The sequence below is a fragment of the Nerophis ophidion genome, linkage group LG01, assembly GCF_033978795.1.
Source record: "Nerophis ophidion isolate RoL-2023_Sa linkage group LG01, RoL_Noph_v1.0, whole genome shotgun sequence".
Taxonomy (NCBI): domain Eukaryota; kingdom Metazoa; phylum Chordata; class Actinopteri; order Syngnathiformes; family Syngnathidae; genus Nerophis; species Nerophis ophidion.
This window is the reverse complement of record NC_084611.1, coordinates 51162194-51188080: the sequence shown is the minus strand read 5'-3', so window position 1 is coordinate 51188080 and position 25887 is coordinate 51162194. Positions and strand designations below refer to the sequence as shown.

The following is a 25887-nucleotide window of genomic DNA, read 5'->3' as shown; positions in this document are numbered from 1 at the left end:
AACCTTCACACACATTTACTATTGTTCCTAATGCTTTATAGCTTATGAACTATAATATACCTGAAATGATAAGTGGTTATGTAATGCTGATATGGATGAAAATATAAAGGTTGGCGTTTCAAAAATATTACATTGTTAAGGTTTGCAAATAAAATTGAGTAATATTAGTAAAGATATATTAGTATCAGAGATACCAATAGTCGGCATCAAAATAAGCTGCTATTTCTAAAACCAACATGACCATTGAATCTTGAGATAGCACATACACACAGATGAGATGGACAAACAACTCACCGACATGCAAAACACGACTATATGCACACATGTGATGGCACAATGCTTCGACAAAGGAAAAAAAAAAGAGTTGTTGCCGCTGAGGAAATAAAAAGCCCATGTAAATCTGGCCATACCTGCCGTACATTCTGAAGTTTGATCATCGGTGATTCTCTGCATCTGTGTTTCCACCTTGTCATCCCAGGTAGGCCTAGATTCAAATACATCCACTACACTAGAAGACCGGCGAACAGCCGTAACAGGGTCTGAATCTGAACTGCTCGAGGCTGGCGTGTCATAAGTAAAGATAACAGAATCTGTACTCTTACAACTTGAGCTGCTTATATCATCAGTGTCCAAAGAAACTGAAGATTCTTCTGCCTCACCGATAGGGATTCTTTTGTGTTTCTGTTTTGTTGAGAGAATGGGTTTTGCTGTTGAAAGGTTGGACTCATATGTTAACTGAGTGCTTTCAGAACAACTTCTGCTATTTTTTTGCGAGACATTACTTGGGCTGCCATCGGTCTCAGATCTTGTTCTACGTTTCATAGATGTATCTGTCTTTTTTGTGACCAAATCTGGTTCAGATTCCTTTTTTTTGCTGCATTGTGCACCTGAAGAAGACATCTCAATGACCGAACACTGATCTTCCTCATCTTCATCCGGGGATGAGTAGGAAGAATCATACTTTTGCTTTGAATATGCTGATTGATACACTACATTTGCGTTTGACTGAAGATCTGCTATCGTAGTGTCAAGGTAGTTTGCATCATAGCCTTTAAAACCTTCATCATCACTTTGAATAAGGTTCAGTTTGTCCAATCCACTGGGGGAGCCCAGCTGAACCTCTGTAGAGCTGCCAAGATCTGTTTCAGAAAGATGCTTCTCATTCTTTGACTTGTCACTTGAGGGAGGGAAGAGAGTTCTGGGTTTAGGAGTTGGAGCTTCATCATCCCCTGTCTTCTGTAGGATTTCCTTTGCAGCTGAATAACCTTTATTGAATGTTGAAAAGGTGTTTTGTTCTTCTCGAATTTCCTCTGAAACAACTTCAGTTGGACATCCCTCTATTTGAAAAAATGCATATCCTTCAGCTTCTTCATCAGGACTTCTTGTTAGATCTATTGCGCCCCCTCTGGTCATTTCAAATAGCTTTCCCTTTTTAAACTGAAATTGATCGGGGGTTATGTCATCAATTGGTGATTGAATAGGTGATTTATCAAGTGTTTTTTGGTCCTCTACCAGATCACTGTTTTCATTTAAGGTTACAGAGTACACACAACTGGATGTATCATTTTTGGTTTCTTCAGCCGACACCACAGCCATAGGTTCAGTTAAAGAATCTGAACCATTATCGAAAATTGGGTTGACTTTTAAATTATTATCTGGATAGAGATGTTCAGTAACCCCGCTGTAAAAATGGGTCATGTTGTCTTCGTTGTCCTGTATTTCACTTTCGCTTTCTCTGTTTTTCAAAGACTTGTCCTTTTCTGGAAATAATTCCTCTGAGATTCCTGTCTGTGATGGTTCAAATGAGGATGCATCTCTGTTGGTTCTAGCTTCCTCTTCCATTTCATCAAACGTTTTGATTCTTGCAGCCATTTTAAACATTTCCTCCTCTGGAGTAAACTGTTGGTTTATGGAATAATCCTCATCATCTTCATGAAGCGTGGAATATTTGTCACCTTCCATTTGCGTGATAGTTTCTGACTCATCTGGCGTAATGTCATTCATGCAAATATTTGTGTCATAATCCAAACATGCTTTTAGCTGTGATGCATAATCCTCATACACTACTGCCTTGTGCATTATTCGTTCTCCAATTTTTTCGGATTGAGTTGGACTTCCTTCAAGAGAGTCTGGACAAGGAGATTCTCTGGTAGGGCTTGGCTCAATGGAGTCTGGAGATCTTTTTGATGATGTATCCTCCGCAACAGGACTTGCCTCCAGCGAATCTTCTCGATAAAGCTCTTTCACTGTGTCATCCATAACCACAGTGTCTAAATTCTCAAAATCAGTTGGCCTTTGTGGTATATTTGGGGTAATGGCATCAACATTTGTATCGCCATAATCATTGTGGCATTCGCCTATTGTTTCATTCAGTTTTGTTATTTTAACAGTACTTTCACTGTTGCAACTAAAATGTGAGTTTCCATTTGGTGAAACTAGTGAAAATGTAGATGTGTCTCTGTTAGAGTATTTTGGTATTATAACCTGTCTGCACCTCTCGTGGATTACATCCTCTTCTGGATAGCCTTGTATCACTACTGGCTCTTCTTTTAAACATTGGTCTAAGTCATGATTTAGCAGTGATAGCATGCCTGAACCATTTTGCTTGATCATAAACTCCTCCTGTTGTGGCTTTCTCTCGATCCAAATTTGGTTAATTGGCATCTCTGATTCACCACTCAGTTGTGTTGTGATTGCTCCACCACTTATTGTATCTTCTTGAGTTGCCACATGATAGTCTTTGGAACACTTTTCTAAGTCACTACCAAAGACCGACATAATGCCTGACATAGCCTTCTCTTTGCCGTCAGCCATATCAATCTGCATCTGTGTTTGTTCCTCTTGCTTGTCTTCCACATTTGTCTCCTCAATAGAGGGTTTCTGAACTTTCTGAAACTGTTCTTGGATAAGGTCCTCTTGTGGAGTCTCATGTGCCACTGGCCTATCCATGAGGTCCTGGTCCAATTCACTCTTAAGTAGGGATATCATGCCAGACAAATTTTTTACATTTTTGGAGTGTTGATATGAAGACTTCAGCCCCACCCATTCTTCCGTCAGAGGCTCCTCTGTAGTTAAGTAATGTGTGTCTTCAAATGTAGTTCTTGCTTCCTCTGTTCCCTTTTGGGCTACAATCCTTGTTGCTAGACATTGATCCAAATCAGTTGCCATGAGGGACTCCAACCCTGACATATCTTTTATTGCTATGGTAGCCTTGCTATCCTTCTTTTTGCTAATGTGGACTTCTACAAATAGTGGTTCATCCACTGTATTGTCTTCATTGTCAGTGTTTATTTGAGGACCCACAGCAAGTTCTTCATCTTCTCCCAAACTGGAATATGATGTTCTATTACTGTCTCTACTTTTAACACTTTTGTCAAAATATTTATGTTCTGTGCTGAGCACAACCTCACCAGGAGCAATTTGGTGGATGTGTTTCTCTTTATCCTTAGTGAGAACTGTTTGTTCAAAATTTTCCTCAATAATATCCTCTTGCAGTGGTTGATCTGCTACAAACCTTGTTGCTAGACATTGGTCCAAGTCAGTTGTCATTAAGGACAGCAACCCTGACATATATTTTGCTACTATGGAAGTCTTGCTACCTGTATATTTTTTTCTGCTAATATGGACTTCTTCAAGTAGTGGTTCATCCATTGAATTTTCTTCATCATCGGTGTTCATTTGCGGGCCCACAGCAAGTTCTTCATCATCTTCTCTGAAACTGGAATAAATTGTTCTATTTCTGTCTCCACCTTTAACAGTGTCTTCAAAATATGTGTGTTCTGTTCTAACCACACACTCATCTGGGTCCATTTGGTGGATGTCTTTCTCTTTATTCTTGGTTAGGATAATTTGTTCAAAGTTTTCCTCAACAATATCCTCTTGCTGTGGTCGATCTACTACAACCCTTGTTGCTAGACACTCGTCCAAGTCAGTTGCCATGTACGACTCTAACCCTGACATATCTTTTGCTGCTATAGAAGCCTTACGATCATTTTTTCTGCTAATGTGGGGTTCTTCAAGTAGTGGTCTGTCAACTGTGATTTCTTCATCATCAGTGTTGATTTGATTGCCCACAGCAAGTAGTTCATCATCTTCTCCCAAACTGGAGTCAGGTGTTCTATGTTGGTCTCCACTTGTAACAGTTTCTTCAAAATATATATGTTCCATGCCGAACACATCCTCGTCAGAGGTAATTTGGTGGATGCCTTCGTCTTTATCCTTGGTTAGGATAGTTTGTTCAATTTTTTCTTCAATAAAATCCTCTTGCTGTGGTCGATATGCGACAACCCTTGTTGCAAGACACTCGTCTAAGTCAGTTGCCATGTACGACTCTAACCCTGACACATCTTTTGCTGCTATAGAAGCCTTGCTATCTTTGTTTCTGCTAATGTGGACTTCTTCAAGTAGTGGTTCGTCCACTGTGATTTTTTCATCATCAGTGTTCATTTGAGAGCCCACGGTCAGTAGTTCATCATCTTCTCCCAAACTGGAGTGAAGTGTTCTATGTTGGTCTTCTCTTGTAACCGTTTCTTCAGAATATTTATGTTCTCTGCCGAACACAACCTCATCAGAGGTAATTTGGGGGATGCTTGTGTCTTTATCCTTGTTTAAGATAGTTTGTTCAAAATCTTCCTCAATGATATCCTCTTGCTGTGGTTGATATGCGACAAACCTTGTTGCTAGACACTGGTCCAAGCCTGTTGCCATGTACAACTCTAACCCTGACATATCTCTTGCTGCTATAGAAGCCTTACTATCACTGTTTCTGCTCATGTGGACTTCTTCAAGTAGTGGTTCGTCCACTGTGATATCTTCATCATAAGTGTTCATTTGAGGGCCCACGGCAAGTAGTTCATCATCTTCTCCAGAACTGGAGTGAGGAGTTCTATTTTGGTCTTCTCTTGTAACCATTTCCTCAAAATATTTATGTTCTGTGCCGAACATAACCTCATCAGATGTAATTTGGGGGATGCCTTTGTCTTTATCCTTGGTTAGGATAGTTTGTTCAAAATATTCCTCAAAAATATGCTCTTGCTGTGATTGATCTGCTACAAACCTTGTTGCTAGACACTGATCCAAGCCTGCTGCCATGAAGGACTCCAACCCAGACATATCTTTGGCTTGTGTAGAAGCTTTGTAATAATTATTTCTGCTAATGTGGACTTCTTCAAGTAGTGGTTCATCCACTGTGATTTCTTCATCATCAGTGTTCATTTGAGAGCCCACAGCAAGTACTTCATCATCTTCTCCCAAACTGGAATAAGGGGTTCTATTTGCTTCTCCACTTATAACAGTTTCTTCAAAATATTTATGTTTTGTATCAAACACATCCTCGTCAGAGGTAATTTGGTGGATGTCTTTCTTTTTATCCTTGGTAAGGATAATTTGTTGAAAATGTTCCTCAATAATATCCTCTTGCTGTGGTTGATCTGCTACAAACCTTGTTGCTGGACACTGATCCAAGTCAGCTGCCATGATTGACTCCAACCCTGACATATCTTTTGTTGCTATGGAAGCCTTGCTATCACTTTTTCTGCTAATGTGAACCTCTTCAAATATAGGTTCATCCACTGAGATTTGTTCATCATCAGTGTTCATTTGAGAGCCCACAGCAAGTACTTCATCATCTTCTCCCAAACTTGAAAAAGGGGTTCTACTTCCTTCTCCACATATGACAGTGTCTTCAAAATATTTATGTTCTGTGCCAAACACAACTTCATCAGAGGTAATTTGGTGGATGTCTTTGTTTTTATCTTTGGTTAGGATAATTTGTTCAAAATGTTCCTCAATAATATCTTCTTGCTGTGGTTGATCTGCTACAAACGTTGTTGCTGGACACTGATCCAAGTCAGCTGCCATGATTGACTCCAACCCTGACATATCTTTTGTTGCTATGGAAGCCTTGCTATCACTTTTTCTGCTAATGTGAACCTCTTTAAATATAGGTTCATCCACTGAGATTTGTTCATCATCAGTGTTCATTTGAGAGCCCACAGCAAGTACTTCATCATCTTCTCCCAAACTTGCAAAAGGGGTTCTACTTCCTTCTCCACATATAACAGTGTCTTCAAAATATTTATGTTCTGTGCCAAACACAACCTCATCAGAGGTAATTTGGTGGATGTCTTTGTTTTTATCCTTGGTTAGGATAATTTGTTCAAAATGTTCCTCAATAATATCTTCTTGCTGTGGTTGATCTGCTACAAACCTTGTTGCTGGACACTGATCCAAGTCAGCTGCCATGAAGGATTCCATCCCTGACATATCTTTTGCTTGGGTAGGAGCTTTGCCATCACTTTTTCTGCTAATGTGGACTTCTTCAAGTAGTGGTTCATTCACCGTGATTCCTTCATCACCAGTGTTCATTTGAGGGCCCACTGCAAATCCTTCATCATCTTCTCTCAAACTGGAACAAGGTGTTCTATTTCTGTCTCCACTAATAATAGTTCCTTCATAATATTTATGTTCTGTGCCGAACACAACCTCATCAGAGGTAATTTGGTGAATGTATTTTTCTTCATCCTTTGTTAGGATAATGTTTTCATCATTTTCCTCAATAATATTCTCCTGCTGTGGTTGATCTGCTACAAACTTTGTTGGTAGACACTGACCCAAATCAGTTGCCATGAAGGACTCTAACATACCTTTCACTCCTGTGGGAAGCTGGTTATCAGTTGTCTTGCTCATGTGGACTTCTTCAGGTAGTGGTCTATCCACTGTGATTTCCCCATCATCGGTGTTCATTTGAGAGCCCCAAACAAGTATTTCATCATCTTCTCCCAAACTGGAATAAGGGGTTCTATTTCTGTCTCCACTTATAACTGTTTCTTCAAAATATTTATGTTCTGTGCCGAACACATCTTCATCAGAGGTAATTTGGTGGATGTCTTTCTTTTTATCTTCGGTTAGGATACTTTGTTCAAAATGTTCCTCAATAATATCTTCTTGCTCTGGTTGATCTGCTTCAAACTTTGCTGCTGGACACTCGTCCAAGTCAGCTGCCATGAAGGACTCCAACCCAGACATATCTTTTGCTTGTGTAGGAGCCTTGCCATCATTGTTTCTGCTTATATAGACTTCTTCAAGTAGTGCTTCATCCACATTGCTTTTTTCATTATCAGTGTTGTTTTGAGAGCCCACAGCAAGTAGTTCATCATGTTCTCCGTAACTGGAATGAGGTCTTCTATTTTGGTCTCCACTTGTAACAGATTCTTCAAAATATGTTTGTTCTGTCCCGAACACCACCTCATCAGAGGTAATTTCATGAATGTAGTTTTCTTTTTTATTCAGGACAACTTGTTCAACATTTTCCTCAGTGATATCCTCTTGCTGTGGTTGATCTGCTCCAAATCTTGCTGCTGGACACTGATTCAAGTCAGTTGCCGTAAAGGATTCCAACCCTGACGTATCTTTTGTTGCTATGGAAGCCTCGCTATTAGTTTTCCTGTTAATGGAGACCTCATCAAGTAATGGCTCATCATCTATGACTTTTTCATTGTTAGCCTTCGTATGATGGACAACTGCAAGTCCTTCATAGTCTTCTCCTAAACTGGAAAGAGGTGTCCTAATTATTTCTCCACTTACAGGAGTTTCTTCCACATATTTATGCTCTGAGCTGAAAGCAACTGTGTCAGAGGCAATTGGGTGAAAGTCTTTCTCTTTATCCTTTGTTAAGATAATTTGTTCAAATTTTGTATCAATTATATCCTCTTGGGGTGGTTGATCTGCTTTAAAACTTGTGGCTAGACATTGATCCAAATCAGTTGCCATAAAGGACTCCAACCCCGACATATCTTTTACTATTGTGGGACGCTGGTTATCGTTTTTTCTGCCAATGTGGACTCCTTCAAGTACTGGCTCTTCAATTATGACCTCATCTGTATCATTGTTCATTTGTTGAGCAACTTCAAGTCCTTCATAATTCTCTCGCGTCCCGATTTGAGGTGTCCAAATGTCGACATTCTTGTCTGTAGATTCAGCCATGTTTTCTAGACTTTGCGTGCCATCGAAAATGTTTTGATTTTCAATAGAAACTGTTCCTATTGATGGACTGTAGAATGGTACTCTATCAACCAATGTTTCTTCATCTGATGTCTCCAGCTGATTGCTGACATCCAAAGCTGTGGATGTTTTCTTGAATAGCAGGTATTCAGGACTTTCTTCTAGTTCAGCCTTTATGTCAGCACTGAAGTCTTCTGAGGGTCTGCGGTCAGGGCTTATCTGCAAGTCTTCAGATAAAGCCATACCAGTACCAGTAGATTGTTGTCCAACTTGTATCATACCCAGGCCTCTCCTTGGCAACAGTTCGCTCCGAGGACTAATCATTCCATCCTTATGCTGAAACGTATCAGTTCTTTCTACGTTGTTTCCAATACAGCCAGAGTCCGAAATTAGCTGGGATCCCTCTATTGAAATACTTGAGGAAGCCGTGGATTTGTGTTCACAAAGCCCAAGTTTACTCTTTGAAGGGTCTTGCCCAGTCTGGAATGCTCTTGTTAGCTCCTTAACAGACATACTCTCCCTTTCTGAAGACTCAGTTGACATTTTGCGTGGGTAAATACCTGCATCATCACAAAATGTGACAGTCTTGGCAACATTTGCATCTAAATTTAACAGTGATTCCTTTGAGGTACCTTTTAGTATGCCTATTGGTTGATTTTCAGAGTCAGTTGTGTCACTTCCCTGAAACTCATTTTCATAGGGATCTTTGAAGCTATGACTTTGGGGTGTCAGTGCAGGACTTTGGTCATTCCCCTGTTTCTCTTCGGAATCTGCTGATTTGCTTGTTAGAGTGAAATCACAAGAAGCCAATGCTTTGTGCTCGAAAAGGCCCGATTTATTTTTCGAAGGGTCTTGACCGGTCTGAAATGCTTTCATAAGTTCCTTAACAGACATTGTTTCTTCCAATCTTTCTGTCTGAGATTTGGGTGATTTGGGAAGACTGGGGAGTTGTGGCATGTCACCCTCCATTTTTGTTGTGGTAACCGATGATCTTGAAATCTGTACCACAGCATGTTTTTGTCCCTCCTCTTCTTCAACTTTATTTTGTAACGCTTTAACACGGTCTTTTATTGATCCTATAGGTGTCTCAACCACACGTGGAGAAGCTGGTGGATCGATTACTGGTGTGGGAAAGATATCCCTCTCGTTAAGAACAGCATCACCATCTAAAGACTCCTCAGAGCTCATCGTTTCAAGCTCACCCTCTGAGCTACTATATCCAGAACGGTCTCTGTCCCGAAGTTTTCTCCTAATAGGTTTTTTTATATCTGGGGGTCGTTTTTTACCATTAGATTTCATAATAAGCTGTGTATTTTGGACAAGCTCCTGAGAAACACCCATTTGGTCTGTGCTGAGGCATGAGTCAATGCTTGTTACGTCTCTGTTTTCTGTGGCAGTTCTATTTGATGTGCTTTTTTGTTCAACAGGTACAATCCTTACTTTAACTAAGGCCTGCTCTGCCTTTCTAGCACCACTCTCCTGATCTTTAGCGTTATTGAGCCCTTCACTTTGAATCTCTCCAGCTTTTTGGTGTCTCTCTCTGAAGCCATATTTAGCCAGAGTCTCGTTTCCCTCTGTCCATTTAGCACTATTAGTGTCCACATTTATGAAGCGATCCCCTTGCTCGGAAAGTAAAACAGGAATTTTCATGTCAGACATGTCAGAGAGAAGATCAGGGCTTGCAAGGGTCGCAGGGTCGAGAGGTTGATTTGTTTTCAGTGAAAACGTCTCCATTGATTCAGATTCATCATCTTACGTTAAAGTTTTATCAACCAAAAAGGGTAAAGAACATAGGGACAAATTAAGTGGGGAAGAGAGACATCAGAAAACTGTGATCAAGACAATGCCATTAAAAGCCAGATTGAGTTCAGAGATCAAGGAAAAGATCGATAGGGCAGACAATAAGGAACTTCAAAAAACTACCACCAAAAAAGTGATCCTTGCAAGTTTATAGGAAAGTTAAGCAGCAAGAGCATAAGCAGAGCCATGAGAACTAAAATAAGTTTGAATGCCGACTTTGATTGTAATATCCCAAATAAGGTAAGAAGAAATTAAACAAATGCATAAAAAAACTAATGAAGTTGGCAAACGGAACAAACAAAAACAGCAACACTTTGTATGGAACAAAAGGACAGGAATGAAAAACTGACAAACCCTCTCAAGATTGCTACTGACATGTAGAGTCATGTCTGGCAACAAACCAAGCTATAAAACACAGAACGCATACACTTGTAAAATATTTTTTAGAAAATCGCACTAGAGAGAAAGAATGAAATGTTTATTGAACTAAAAAAAATAAGGTTTTGCATTTAAGTTTTGATCTGTTTTTTGACTACAACCATGCACAAGAAGTACAAGCAACTGAGTGAAACATTTAAATAAAACAGTCAATGAATGAAACCAATCTTGGTGAGGTGAGAAGTTATGTATTTTATGTCATATATAAACATACAATTACATTGTAGTGCAGTGACTAAATACATTAGGTATTGTGTATGGATAGGGGTGTAACGGCACGTATATTCGTCATTAGATTTTTGGTTATGGGCTAGAAGCCTACTTAGTTACCACCTGGGACTCATTGAGTGCTCACGGGGTGTATAACATAGTCAGGATTTGTCATGGATGCAAAGGATTCTGGGTATTTGTTGTGTTGCGTTTATTTTGTGTTACTGTGAGGATTTTCTCCCGAAATGTGTTTGTCATTTTTCTTTTGTGTGGGTTCACAATGTGGCACATATTAGTAGGAGTGTTAAAGTTGTTTATATCACAACCGTCAGTGTACTCTGTGTCACCCAGTATGCCTTGCAATCTCATACATGTGCCGATAGAAGCAGCGAAATGCATGTGTCTGGTTGGCACGCAAATAGCATTCCGTGAATGGCATGCGCGATGACGTTCAAGAGGACGCAAATAGCATTCCGTGAATGGCGGGCGCGATGACGTTCAAGAGGACGTTAAGAGTAATATCATCACGGCACGCGATAATCTGGGGGGTCGGCGATTGTGCAGCTGAGCCGCTTCAGAGTTGCCAAAGAGCCGCATACGGCTCCGGAGCCGCGGGTTGCCGACCCCTGCGGTAGAGGCAGGGCATTTGTCTTAGCACCGAAAGTTGCAAACTTTATCGTGGATGTTCTCTACTAAATCCTTTCAGCAAAAATATGGCAATATCGTGAAATGATCAAGTATGACACATAGAATGGACCTGCTATCCCCGTTTAAATAAGAAAATCTCATTTCAGTAAGCCTTTAAAGTGTACTAAGCACTTATTATTCTGTTGTTTGGAAAGGTAACATTAGTTTTGGGCCATCCTACTAATTTGAATATCGATCCAATACCAAGTAGTTTCAGGGGCAGTATTGCTCAAACCAATGTTGAGACTGATACCTAACTGTCAAGATCACAAATTATTCCCTTTGTTCAAACCATAAAAAAACACAGGATGGCCATGTAACAATACATTTCTTTTTTTCCTTTCTTCTCTAGTATTACAGACCAAATTAAAATAAAAAACAATACAAAATCTAGTTAAAGGTCTAGTTAAATTTTTTTTGTTTTTCCTCTGGTTTTTGTGAACAATAACAAAAATGACCAAAAACATGATTTGGTGATAAAAAAAAAGCATTGATCTAATTACAGTTATATCAACCATATACGAATAATGTGTTTGATATTGTTATTGTCGATATTTGTACTAATCCGTGCATCCCTGTTTACATTCCAGAGCTGTAACTTAGCGGTTAGCATAGCATATTGTATCCTCCTATGGTGTGTAGTGTAGCATGTTTAGCTATTCCTCAGACTCCAGTGATAATGTGCTTGTAAGGAACATCGTTTATCGAGGATTGCTGCCTTAGAAGCGGCTTTAGACAGTGGAGGGACGTTAGCCACTCGCTTGCTATAGAGGATGCTTCATTAAATTTCAAGACGCGTTCGATCATTTGTCGCTGTCGAATTTTTGGTACACAGCAACATGCATTATTACGATATGATGATAGTATTAAAAGCTCTTTCGCTGGCCAAATTCATATTATTGACATGGAAAATCGTCTTTTGCACAACCCTAACTCAAGTGAAAGATTCCTACAAAATGGAAATTGCTGTCTTTAGCTGACAACAAACCAAGTTAATGCGTGAGTGTTACACAAGGCGTAGTTTACGTCATTGTGTAATACAATTCGGATGGAAGAGGAATATAATTCTTACTATACTTTGGAAAGTTAGTTCCCGGTACGCATAAAGGTTGCAAACTGCTCCTTAAGGGCAATATGGGAAAAAATTGCCTGCTCAGTGGCCTTGTGGTTAGAGTGTCCACCCTGAGATCAGCAGGTTGGAATTGGGGGTTAAATCACCAAAATGATTCTCTAGCGCGGCCACAGCTGCTGCTCACTGCTCCCCTCACATCCCATGGGGTGGAACAAGAGAATGGGTCAAATGCAGAGGGGTAATGTTACCACACCTAGTGTGTGTGTGTGTGTGTGTGTGTGTGTGTGCGACTATCGGGGTACTTTAACTTTACCTTTAATACAGACTGTTCAAACTGTTACTTTGGAATCATTACATTTTACTAAAAAAAAAAACTATTGTATGCTTTTAAAATTGTGTAATTGTTTATGTTTTATTGGATACTTGTATTTATTACAAATTTCCCAGGCAATAGTTGTTTGGGTTTTATTTTAAAAATCATTAATGCATGATGTTTCGCATTTTGTTGAGAACAGAACAGAACCGTGATCTTAAAACCGAGGTCCTGGACCTTGATTATGGTATGCCGTAACACCCCTATATCTGAAGATACAGGTGAAACCCCAAAAAATTGCATATCGTGCAAAAGTCCATTCATGTCAGCAATTCAACTTCAAATGTAAAACTAATATGTGATGTAAACTCATTACATGCAAAGTGAGATATTTCAAGCCTTTATTTGTTATATTTTTGATGATATTGCATGCAGTTTAAAAAAAAAATCCATTCAAGGTTTTCACAAGATAAAAGCCATTATTATCAAAATTTCAGAAAAAGGCTTGAAATGTCTTGAGTTGCGTGTTATATATTAGTTTCACCTTGTAAATCTAATTGCTCAAATAAACAAGCCTTTACAAAATATTATTGTTTTTAATTCTACCTGTATATAAAGTAAATACAGATACAGCTAAATTAAAAGACAACAAATAACACATTTCTATCATAATTTATGTACAAAACAAGTTTTCATTGACTTGAGTTGACAAACATATATATTGTTAATTATAGTAAATTTACAAATCAAGAAAAGGAAGGGAGGAAAAGAAAAGCCAATATAGAGAATTTAGAGAAAGTGAAATGCAGAGTAGGGAAGCCAAAGCCTAGCTGCCAGTCACATGTCCCTCGAGTGTTAGTAGAGAAAATTAACAAAGCAGGGGTTATTCGGAATGATGAGTATATAGAACAGTGCTCTTATGTCTGTTTTATATACTTGCTATTGTATGTCACAACCTATATGGCCAACTATGTGTCAATGGATTCTTTGGAGTCTTTATCATAAGAAATGTGAGGACATGTACAATAATGTGATATATAAGGTGGAATTTATGCCCAATGTGGTTGTGTTTGTAAAGAAAAACACTGTCAGTGAAGCTGACGTGTTAAGAAAGTCTTAAAAAAACTTTGTATAATTTTTAAATTTCAACTTACATTTCTTGTCACTCTTTTCACTCTGCATGAAAAAGTAGAAACAAATAGTTCAATCAGCATTATTACGTTCCTTATTGTGATCGTGCATAAAGTCATTTTTTCAAATCACCTCATCATCCACATCTTGGTCTGAATCAGACTCCTTTGAGAGAGAATTAAAAGACAGCAATTAATGAAGAAATGACAGTTGGAAAATGGATTAAAATGATTCCACACGGACCTTTGAATATGTAGGCAGGGTTATGTTAAGGTTGCAGATTGCGTTGTGGTTCAAACTGCGGTATGTGCGTGGTTCTTTCGTGAAGGAAAGGCGGCCGCATGGCTCCTGGGACGTATCCCTAATCTGTGCAGGCATCGGTCAGTGAGTACATTGGTGGAAATTTTAAACATGAGACAAACGTGTGCGTTGGTGTACTTTAATGAAGAGCGCTAGTCTGTTCTCTTTGAAGGCGAAGAAGCTGAACACATGATGCTGTCCACTCTTGGTAAGAGGCACCAGGTTTCCAAAACAGTCTGCAAATATGGGTTTTCCTTCCAGGACCTGAGCAGTAGAAGTTGTCATTCTATGAACACATAACACAAATGACATTACAGTGTACCTCAACATCTCGGCTTCGAGCCACTTCAGTGAAGTTCTCTTGCTGCTCCAGTGTCTTGTCCATTTTGTCGTCAGTCATGCAGAAACAGCGTAGTCGAGCCTCAATGGGGTCTAAAGTCTTTGCAAAGATGACAAACTTGGCCATGTATGGCACACAGATGATCTCTCGATACAACTGAGAGGCGAAACTGACAGAATCCTGAACCTGTCGACAGTCGATCAGCCAGAACCTAACAAGATGACACTTAAGAATTAGTGGAGTTCCAACACTAGGAGCAGGGGTGTCCAAACCTTTTCACTAGGGGTCACATTGAGCTAAAAAGCCAACTGCATGTAAAGTATGTATATTTTTATATTTGTCCATATCAGTGGTTCTCAACCTTTTTTCAGTGATGTACCCCCTGTGAACATTTTTTTTATTCAAGTACCCCCTAATCAGAGCAAGGCATTTTTGGTTGAAAAAAGAAGTAAAATACAGCACTATGTCATCAGTTTCTGATTTATTAAATTATATAACAGTGCAAAATATTGCAAATTTTTAGTGGTCTTTCTTGAACTATTTGAAAAACTTGATGAAAAATAAACAAGTGATTCAATTGTAAATAAAGATCTCTACACATTGAAGTAATCATCAACTTGATGTGCCCTCTTTGGGGATTGTAATAGAGATCTATCTGGATTAATGAACTTAATTCTAAACATTTCTTCACAAAAAAATACATCTTTAACATCAATATTTATGGAACATGTCCACAAAAATTCTAGCTGTCAACACTGAATATTGCATTGTATTTATTTTCAGAGTTTATGAACTTACATTCATATTTTGTTGAAGTATTATTCAATAAATATATTTATAAAGGATTTTTCAATTGTTGCTATTTTTAGAATATATTAAAAAAAAAATCTCACGTACCCCTTGGCATACCTTCGAGTACCCCCATTTGAGAATCACTGGTCTATATGTATGTATATCTATATAAATGTGTGTTAATACGTATATGTGTGTGTATATATATGTATATGTATATATATATATACAGTATATATATATGTATGTGTGTGTTTGTGTGTGCATATTATATTAATATAATGGATATATAATTGGACAAAAAGAGATTGTGAAAGTTTGACTCCTACCTTGTTTACTTTCATGACGACCTCCTTAAAAGTTTTGTAATCAATCAGAAATATCAAGCAGCTAAACTGCGGCTGACATGAATACGTGTGGAGAGTGTTTTTACATTTTTCCCATCGTGCACTCTAATTTTATGGTGGTTGGATGTTTTTCGTAATATCCACAATGTTCAGTGAGCAGGTTGTGTTATACTTGACCATGTGTGTTGACCTTTATGTTAGTTGCATTTTTGTTTTGCACCATGACTAGGGAAAGTTGTTTGGATTGTGTCATATAAGTAAAAGTTGGGATATTTTTCAAAATGTTTGCAAGGGTTGTTTATCCGATTTACCCACATTGTCCACAAGGTGGCAGAAAATATGTAGCATTCAGTGACCACCTGGTATGTAAGATTAATTTGTAAGCACTCAGAAGTGTGAACTTGTGACAGGTTGTGTACCAAATTGCAGAGGCTAGCAAGCCACGGTTTGGACACCCCTGACTTAGAGGTTGGATTTGCGTTTAAAAACAATAAATAGCTTTACCTTGCTGACACATTGGTGGTGAAGGAAACACACTGATTAACAAAGGTAAGCGGTGTAGACCCAGTGATGTCCTCCCACTGAGCTGGTGTAGTCCCTCCTGAAACAAAAGCATTGATTGTTCTTCATGTACCAAAAACAAAATATAGCTCATGTTTCAAAAGACACACGTGTACTGTATGCGGACTTACCTGTAATACTGCAAAGTAAACGTAAAGTAGGCGTCTCCCCGCTATACACTGATCCAGGACCTTCACTGTTAGAACTCTTAGGGATGGGGATCGTCATGGTGATTGGTTTATGGAACTTCCGCCTTCTTGGTTCCAGTGTGACAATCGGACTGAATGTCGCCTTGTTGCCAAGGATCTTTCTCACCACGTCAACTTCAATAGGCTGAGCCTTAGACAAAAAATGTAAAAATGTCAGTATTTGGACCACATGGTCTAAACCAAATAGTTCAGTAGTAATGTGCAGACCTGTAGCCCAACACGGATTTTCTTAGTGAGGGCTCCCTCGGGGAAGACAGCCTGGACCTGAGGAACAAGTGTGCTACTAAGGACGCCGCCTTCTGGGCCAATCAGATGATTGTCCTGCTTTATGCGAGACACCACAGCAAAATACTGCGGAAAGTCTCGCGTGATGATTCGGCAGATCCTTTTTTTCTCAAGCTCCTCAGGGGAATCCAGTTCTGTAATTGAAATTATATAAAATGTGAATAATTGATGTACTGTTATTGTAGTCATAAACACAAAAAGCGAGCTCAAGCCCACACTGAAGCTCCGTAAGATCAAGTCGAAAACAAGATCGGTCAGGTGATCAAGCCCAATCTCAAGGACGGCAACACTAATGTACAGTGGAAGCTCTAAATTTTAATACTCCAAAGGGTGTATACTGATGAATTTAAGCTTTGAAGTTGGATAAAACATCAGAATTGGTCAGCAATGGAATGAGTTTTCTTAAAGGAGCCATATGTAATAATGTAGCCAGAAATGGTACTGCAGTACCAGTCAAAATTATGTAGTCCCCTCCGTCTCTCCCTGACTGAGGTCGCCAAATATGCAGCCGAATCCAGCTCAATCGACTAGGCTACTTTAAAGAACTTTAAACTTCCACTGCCTCTTACCAGGTGTTGAGGTGCTGGGACCATAATAGCTGAATAGACAAGCGTTTTGTCAAAAGCAAATCTCTAACTTACACATTTTACACATAAATAGGCTATTTTCAGGAATAAGTACGGCGTGCCTGCGTACAATATCACAACAAATGGGAATCATATGGTTATTGTCAGTACTTCAGAAAACAAAGACTAATAAAAAAAACTACAACCAACGCTAGCAATGGTTATACGGGTGAAAATAAGTAGAGCATGTTTAGCAGCCTAATGTACGCCCAAAACTAAAGAGAGATTTTACCAAGGTATGTCGGCTACACACATGAGGAATTCTTTTATAATGTGATTTGGCTGTCTCCATACATTTCACATTGCCATGAGGACAGCCGTGCTGAAGTTGGAACCCATTTCCTCAGCGTATCAGCAAATTGAGAACGAAATAGGCACGTACACTCCCCAAATCCACATAGGTTTTATTTGTTGAAGATATATTTTGCCCTGTCAGTTTGAATACACATCGACATACAGGCTAACGGTCATATATTTCCCCCAGGCCAGCATGCTAAACATTGGTTGCAGGAACATACTAGCTTTATTAGACAAGATCTTAGAATGTATTGGACAATATAGTTTACATTAGGGGTGTGGGAGAAAATCGATTCGAATATGAATCGAATCCGTAGTGCGATTCAGAATCAATTCTCATTTTTAAAAAATTTATTTATTTATTTATTTTTTTTAATCAATCCAACAAACCACTACACAGCAATACCCTAACAATGCAATCCAATTCCAAGACCAAATCTGACCCAGCAACACTCAGAGCTGCAATAAACAGCAATTGAGAACACACAAACACGACACAGAACAAACCAAAAGTAGTGAAACAAAAATATTATCAACAACAGATCAATATTAGTTATAATTTCAGCATAGCAGTGATTAAAAATCCATCCATCCATTTTCTACCGCTTATTCCCTTTTTTGGGGTCGCGGGGGGCGCTGGCGCCTATCTCAGCTACAATCGGGCGGAAGGCGGGGTACACCCTGGACAAGTCGCCACCTCGTCGCAGGGCCAATCCCTCATTGACATTATCATTAGACATTTATAAAAAAAAAAAAAAAAGAACAATAGTGTCACAGTGGCTTACACTTGCATCGCATCTCATAAGCTTGAAAACACACTGTGTCCAATGTTTTCACAAAGATAAAATAAGTCATATTTTTGGTTCGTTTAATAATTCAAACAAATATACATTATTGCAATCAGCCCTGCAAACATTGTCTTTACAATTCTAAAAGCTTTTTTTTTTTTTTTTTTTTTAAATCTACTACTCTGCTTGCATGTCAGCAGACTGGGGTAGATCCTGCTGAAATCCTATGTATTGAATGAATACAGAATCGTTTTGAATCGGAAAAATATCGTTTTTGAATCGAGAATTGAATCGAAAAAATCGATATATTATCGAATTGTGACCCGAAGAATCGATATTGAATCGAATCGTGGGACACCCAAAGATTCGCAGCCCTAGTTTACATACCAAATGTACATTTCCATTTATTACAAATAATAAGAAACGTAATTGCCTGACTCACCTATCATGGAGGAAATTATCAAGTTTATCGTCAGATCAGAAAATCTTCTCCGTCTTCAATCATCTCCATCTTTCAAAGGCATCCCCAATACAAATCCCCGTTTTGTTCCGAGCTTTGTCATGAATAAGTTGAGAATCGTAACGAGGCCTTTGAGATTTAGTAAGGTCTGACATGTTTAGTAACTTTACCAGTGGCAGTAGCCAGACGAAGACAGCGGTGCTTAACTGGCAACTTGGATGTGACACACTCACATACTTTCTAATTGGTCAAACGGTGGAGGGCGGGGCATTGAAATGAAAATTACAAGGTTTTGGGGCTGTAAATCCTATTTTGAAATGAGCATATCCCGGCTGAACTACTGTTATCAGTTATAGAGGTACTGGAAAAGAACATGATTTATTAATGCCTTTTGACAAATCAGGGCCATTTAATGACTTGGCATGACATTTCTACATATGGCTCATTTAACATCCAAACAACCACCAGCTCCCGGGATTGCCAGTTTGATCGTTACTGAACATCATTGAACAAAACATTAGTGCAGCATTAAGATCCCTTACTTTCATCCATGCCGTTAAGTATCTGGTTGAGTTCCTCTTCAGTGAAATCACAATGGTGCTCCCTCCAGTTTTCTCCTGTTTCGCTCCTCAAGATGACCAACTCTCTCTCAGTGCCCCGGAGAGCAGCAAAATGTGGGATCTCCACAATCACAGGCCTACCAGAAACGACATGTGGAATTAAGGCAAGTTATTGGCCGGATTTAATCAGTGGTTACAGTACAGTCGTCCCTCGCTACATCACGTTTAGAATATCGAACATAGTAGACTTTTAAATGGTAAATTAAGCTTTGTCTGTATTACATTGCAATATTTGTCCTATTTTGTGTTATGTTGTGGCCATTGATAAACATATTCACCAAGCTGGACTTTTGTTTTCAGGTTAAGTGTCAACACAAGCGGCTAATCTTGGCCCTGCTGTATTAACAAGTGGACCCGAACAACTTTTTGATGGACATTCTCAACTCCTGCCTCGTCAATAACACATCTCTACATTGGTGAGACTTTGACGCAACGTCAGTCACACGCAGGATGGTTTGTGCAGCCCTTTGAGACACTAGTGATTTAGGGCTATATAAGTAAACATTGATTGATTGATTGATTGATTCTCATAGGAATGAGGCTTAAACACAACCTTATCTACTGTATCAGCAGCTATCTGGGCAAAGTGGACAGTAGGGTTGTATGGTATACCAGTATTAGTATAGTACCACAATACTAATGAATCGTATTCAGTACTATACCACCTCTAAAAAGTACCGGTACATCTATATTTTTAGCACCAAAAAATCTTCTTTCGGTTTTTAAAAATATATATTATGTTTATAAAGTCAGTAAATATGTCCCAGGACACATGCGGACTTTAATTATGACCAATGTATGATCCTGTAACTACTTGGTATCGGATTGATACCCAAATGTGTGGTATCATTCAGAACTAATGTAAAGTATCAAAGAAGAGACGAGTAAGTGATTATTACATTTTGACAGAAGTGTAGATAGAACATGTTAAAACAGAAAATAAGCAGATATTAACAGTAAATGAACAAGTAGATTAGAAATTAATGTTCTACTACTTGTCCTTTATAATTTTGACAAAATAAAAGAATGATAAATGACACAATATGTTACGTATATGTCAGCAGCTAAAATAGGAGCCTTTGTTTGTTTACTTACTACTAAAAGACAAGTTGTCTAGTATGTTTACTATTTTATTTAAGAGCAAACTTGCAGTAATGAACATATGTTTAATGTACCCTAAGATTTTTTGTTCAAATAAAGACAATAATGTCATTTTTTGTGGTCCCCTTTATTTACAGGAGTACTGAAAAGTATCAAAATACATTTTGGTACCGATACCAAGATATTGGTATGGGGACAAAACTAGTGGAGAGTAACACTTTTGATGCAATCCATCTTCAACATCAATTAACGATCGTAGCTGCCACTGACAAATTGAGAGTGTAAATGGATGCTCTAATAACCTAAAAAAACCATTAAAGTAATTTAGTGTTTCATGTACGTTTTAACTATGAAAATATTTGATTTATTATTAACAATCCAACTTCGCGGACATTTGTTTACCACGGACATGGTACCAATTAACCACAGTAAGCAACGGACGTCTGTAGAGCAAAGATGAGAAACATTTCAATGACTTAGACAATCAAACATCTGTTTCACAATAATATCATAGGTAAATCATGCAGAAGGTATCAAGAAACATCCAGAAAAACACTTTGGAAAGAAAAGAATAGTATGTATACAAACAACAAAACAAGATTTGGGGTAGCATAAAAAACATGAGGATAACAATAAAGTCGAGAAAGAAAATGAATGAGACAAAAATATCAGCACATGTGCTTCAAAAATAGTTTGAAAAGGCATAATTTTAATCTGAACAAGTATAGGAGGTTTTGTCTAGAATACCACTTTATTCCTCAGGGGGGCGGTAGTGAGAAAGATGCTAATAAGGTGGAATGAAACATGAGCTCATCCTCAGCACTGCTTTCAGTTAGGATGACTACTGTATTTTCCAGACTCTACAGCGCACCGGTATGTAAGCCACACCCTCTAAATATATATATGTAAACCTTAAATGCAGGGCTTCACGGTGGAAGAGGGGTTAGTGCTTCTGCCTCACAATACGAACTTCCTGCAGTCCTGGGTTCAAATCCAGGCTCGGGATCTTTCTGTGTGGAGTTTGCATGTTCTCCCCGTGAATGCGTGGGTTCCCTCCGGGTACTCCGGCTTCCTCCCACCTCCAAAGACATGCACCTGGGGATAGGTTGATTGGCAACACTAAATTGGCCCTAGTGTTTGAATGTGAGTGTGAATGTTGTCTGTCTATCTGTGTTGACCCTGCGATGAGTTGGCGACTTGTCCAGGGTGTACCCCGCCTTCCGCCCGATTGTAGCTTAGATAGGCGCCAGCGCCCCCCCGCGACCCCAAAAGGGAATAAGCGGTAGGAAATGGATGGATGGAAATCTTAAATGCATATATAAACCACACCAGACTATATGTCGCAGATATATACATTGTGAAAATAATTATTTATATATAAATATTTTGTGTTTGTTTACATACCTTAATTGTTTCGGTGTCTGTAACACGGCAGTAAAAACGGCCGATCAAACAAATCAAAAGTCATCGTCATGGACCCACTAGCTGCGCAAGCTAGTTCTCCAATCAGCTAAACAGACTCAATAACTCCATGGTGACATTTTGGTGAATTTACTGAGAAATTTGTGAAAGTGAAACACTTATAAACATGTTAGCATATGAGTTAATGGTAACGACGCTAGCTTGATTACAATACGAGAGTACTTACAAATATGCAGGAAAACACTCCTACAGATGTAAGAAGTAATAATTGTTTTAGTTGTACTGGGAAACTTTAAAAATGTTGCTTGGAGTGATCAATGAAGAATCCATAGAAACGCTATAGACGGCTAGAAGACGGCACTTCTGCTTCTGGTGGAGAGCACTAAATGGAAGTACCAGCAGTACTCGTCCATAAAATGGTGCCATAGCACAAACAACACCTTTTCATTGTCTTTGCTGTTTTTTTTTTGTCTTTTTTATACTTTGCATTAGGACCGTCCTCGAAGAAAAATCGATAAATTAGCCGCACCGTTTTATAAGCCGCAAGGTTCAAAGTGTAGCGGCTTTATGTCCGGAATTTAGACACCTAGCTGCCCTCTACTGGTTTTGAGTCCAAAAAGAACGGGTGGCTTGTTCAGACAAATTATACTGTAAATCATACCGCTAAACAAATTAGGCAACAAAATAAAAAAGGTGGAAACGTGCATAAAAAATCGCTTAGCATGTGACCAGATTTTTGTGGCAGGGTGGGCCTTGTGGTCCTACCCGAGGAACTTGGTTCCTGGAGGACCCAGTTGCAGGATGCGACTGACCAGGCTCTCGCCCTCATTCAAAGGGGGCGGAGCTGTGGGAAGGTGGAGCTTACTGATCCAGTGTGCAGCACAGGAAGGAGTGAAGAAGACAGTATGAACACACCAGCGTAAAACCACTCCCACATGCCGGCACTCGGACACGCACTCACCCCAAAAACTGGGCCCCGGTAGGCCCCACTTCGATGATGCGCCCGGCTAGGCCCTCCCCTTCCACCATGGGGGGCATGGAGGCCAGGCGGTGTCTCTTCACCAGCCTGCAAGTCACCCTGGTGGGCGCCGAGCACTTCCTTGGCGGGACGATGATCCTGAGGCCATTGTGACGACAGCCACGCATGGCCCCGCCTCTCGCGTCTACCATGAAACTGACCAGAAAGCTACGAAAAAGGTGTGGGCCAAATATTAGCGTCAAATCTGTTGGCTGTTGAACATCATGCAGACAAGAAAAAAGGGAGCAAGTTCCATCCTCGGAAACACAAGAAAATCTTCAGACATGTCAATGGTTTCAATTTCATTCCACTCCAGGGGTTAAATTCAAGCATGGCAAGCAAAGAACACAATTCAAACTGTTCAAAAAGTTTTATCAAACTGTTCAACATTTGTCCAAGTTAACTTTACGATGTCCGTGATGATAAAACCACAAAATTGTAAAGGTGATGTTATGCCAATGTGGAATAAAGCTAGACTTTGCTCCATACCACAGACAACACACGTTTTTAAGTCAAATGTTTCATCATTCATGGCGAGGGAGTGGGAAGTCTGGGTTTCTCTGCTTAGGCTGCTGCCCCAGCGACCCACCCTCAGATGGATGGATTTGATCATTTAAATGTTCACAACAATATATTTGAATATACTGTTCGATGCAGCAGTCAGTCGAGGATATTGTTTGTGTTTTTCTACTCTGCAGGTCGGAGAAGGTGAAAAGATGAGTGGACTTCCAGTCGGAGCTTCTTTGGATCTGCTGTACTGCTGTTGCCGTAAGATACCGTCAACAGTAACCTGTGGCGGCCATTTTTGTTTTATCCCTTCACTGACAACATGCACTGCATCTAAACACAGCTTTGTGAAAAATGGCTGCATTACAGTAGTTCTGCTAACAATGTACATCACAATGTGTTGTTATTCTTATGTAATCAATCAAACAATTTATTAAGCTAAGAGCATTGCAACATAATGTTATTGATTAGAGTTTTTAAAACAATATTTTGACAAACTATTACATATACACGTTAAGGTTGTACGATATACCGCTACTAATATAGTATCGCGGTACTAATGAATCCAAAAAGGTACTATACTCTGTTTGAATAGTCCCAGATTCCCATTTTTTTCCCTTATTTTTTGACAGGCATTACGGCATGTCGTTGTCACACCCTGACTTTGCTGGTTTTACGAACAGAGGAGCATGTTCGGCAGCGCGCACACAGAGTACTTAAAAGCAGACACAGTGTGTAGACAGAAAAGGGAGAACGGATGCATTTTGGTGTAAAAAGTAAAGATAAAGGGGAAGTTATAACACTGAAACTTCCTCAGTAAGAGGTACTTTAAAACATGACTAGCTAGTTAGCAGCTAACATCGAACCGCAGTCTGTAGTGTTTTAGCTACTTCTAAATCACTAAGTATCATCCCTGCAGGAGGAGGAATAGCTAAACATGCTTCACTACACACCGTAAGAGGATACAATAGCTCACCAGCGTCACCGCTAACAAAAGATAGCGCTTCTGAATGAAAACAAATGCCAAGGGATGATCTACACCTGACATCCACTGTAATGATACCAAGTATCTAGCGTATCTAATATTTGTTTTAGTCACAAAATAATTTTTCTTTAAAAAAAAAAAAAAATCATATTATGTTTATAAAGTCAAAAAATACGTCCCAGGACCCCTGAGGACTTTAATTATGACCAATGTATGATCCTGTAACTACTAGGTATCGGATTGATACCTAAATGTATGGTATCCTCCAAAACTAATGTAAAGTATCAAACAACAGAAGAATAAGTGATTATTACATTTTAACAGAAGTGTAGATAGAACATGTTGAAACGGAAAATGAGCAGATATTAACAGTAACTGAACAAGTAAATAAATAAATGATAAATGGGTTGTACTTGTATAGCGCTTTTCTACCTTCAAGGTACTCAAAGCGCTTTGACACTACTTCCACATTTACCCATTCACACACACATTCACACACTGATGGAAGGAGCTGCCATGCAAGGCGCCAACCAGCACCCATCAGGAGCAAGGTTGAAGTGTCTTGCTCAGGACACAACGGACGTGACGAGGTTGGTACTAGGTGGGATTTGAACCAGGGACACTCGGGTTGCGCATGGCCACTCTTCCACTGCGCCACGCCGTCCCAAGTAGATTAATAATTAATTTTTACAGCTTGTCCTTAATAATGTTGACAAAATAATAGGTTCATAAATGACACAATATGTTACTGCATATGTCAGCAGACTAATAAGAAGCCTTTGTTTGTTTACTTACTACTAAAACACAAGTTGTCTAGTATGTTCACTATTTCATTTAAGGACTAAATTATACTTCGATCGCAATAAGAAACATATGTTTAATGTAATTTAAGATCTCCGCACTGTACCTAATGTGTCTCGTTAGTATCCAGTTACATATACAGTCCATCAAACTACAGTATATTACTAACTATACACCTGATCTAAGCAAAATATGGTGTTCCCTCGATTATCCCGGGGGTTACGTTCCAACCCACCCTGTGGTAAGTAACTTTAAGACAAGTAGAGACAATTTATCATACGATTTTTATCAATATGCGTTTAAAGTCTTTTAGAAGTTGTCCACACACTCTAAACAGGTGGCGGGTGCTGGTCTTTCATGTGGGGGAAGCTCATTTCAGCTACCGTATTTTCCGCACTATAAGGCGCACCTAAAATGTTCTCAAACGCTGACAGTGCGCTTTATAATCCGGTGCGCCTTATATATGGACCAATATTGAGCCACAACAGGTCTCACAACTACGGTAAGCAGCCGCCGACTTCATTTTCCCCGGTAGGAAAAGAAGCGCGCGGTGCATGCTGGTATATATGACTGCGCCAGGTGTGCCATTTTCATTTCCATTTGTGTGTTTAAATGTAAAGACCCCAAAATGGCTCCTATTGAGACACATGATTTCAGGAAGGCAGGAATTGTCACTGAACTGCTAGACAACAGCAGCGACATTGACTCCATTAATGACGTATTTTACGAGACGGAGCCGGCTCCGTCTCGTAGAAGACGTCATATATCCCAAAAAG

At 39.3% G+C, this 25887-nt stretch overlaps 1 protein-coding gene across 12 annotated transcripts in view; it reads right to left on the bottom strand.

Moving 5' to 3' along the window:
* LOC133556490 (ankyrin-2-like) overlaps positions 1-25887 on the bottom strand; it is a 194167-nt gene that overhangs the window by 28781 nt on the left and 139499 nt on the right. For 7 of the 12 annotated variants that reach the window (XM_061906582.1, XM_061906518.1, XM_061906535.1 and 4 more), the window contains 11 exons: positions 22762-22986; positions 22566-22664; positions 19200-19354; positions 16409-16620; positions 16124-16331; positions 15936-16032; positions 14275-14503; positions 14091-14216; positions 13896-14018; positions 13785-13817; positions 13676-13697 (listed from right to left, as the gene is read on the bottom strand). In XM_061906582.1, the coding sequence (XP_061762566.1) occupies positions 13676-13697; positions 13785-13817; positions 13896-14018; positions 14091-14216; positions 14275-14503; positions 15936-16032; positions 16124-16331; positions 16409-16620; positions 19200-19354; positions 22566-22664; positions 22762-22986 (1529 nt within the window). Of the gene's footprint in view, positions 1-410; positions 9884-13675; positions 13698-13784; positions 13818-13895; positions 14019-14090; positions 14217-14274; positions 14504-15935; positions 16033-16123; positions 16332-16408; positions 16621-19199; positions 19355-22565; positions 22665-22761; positions 22987-25887 lie in introns of those variants that run through there. The other 5 variants (XM_061906560.1, XM_061906574.1, XM_061906511.1 and 2 more) reach the window with 4 other exon arrangements.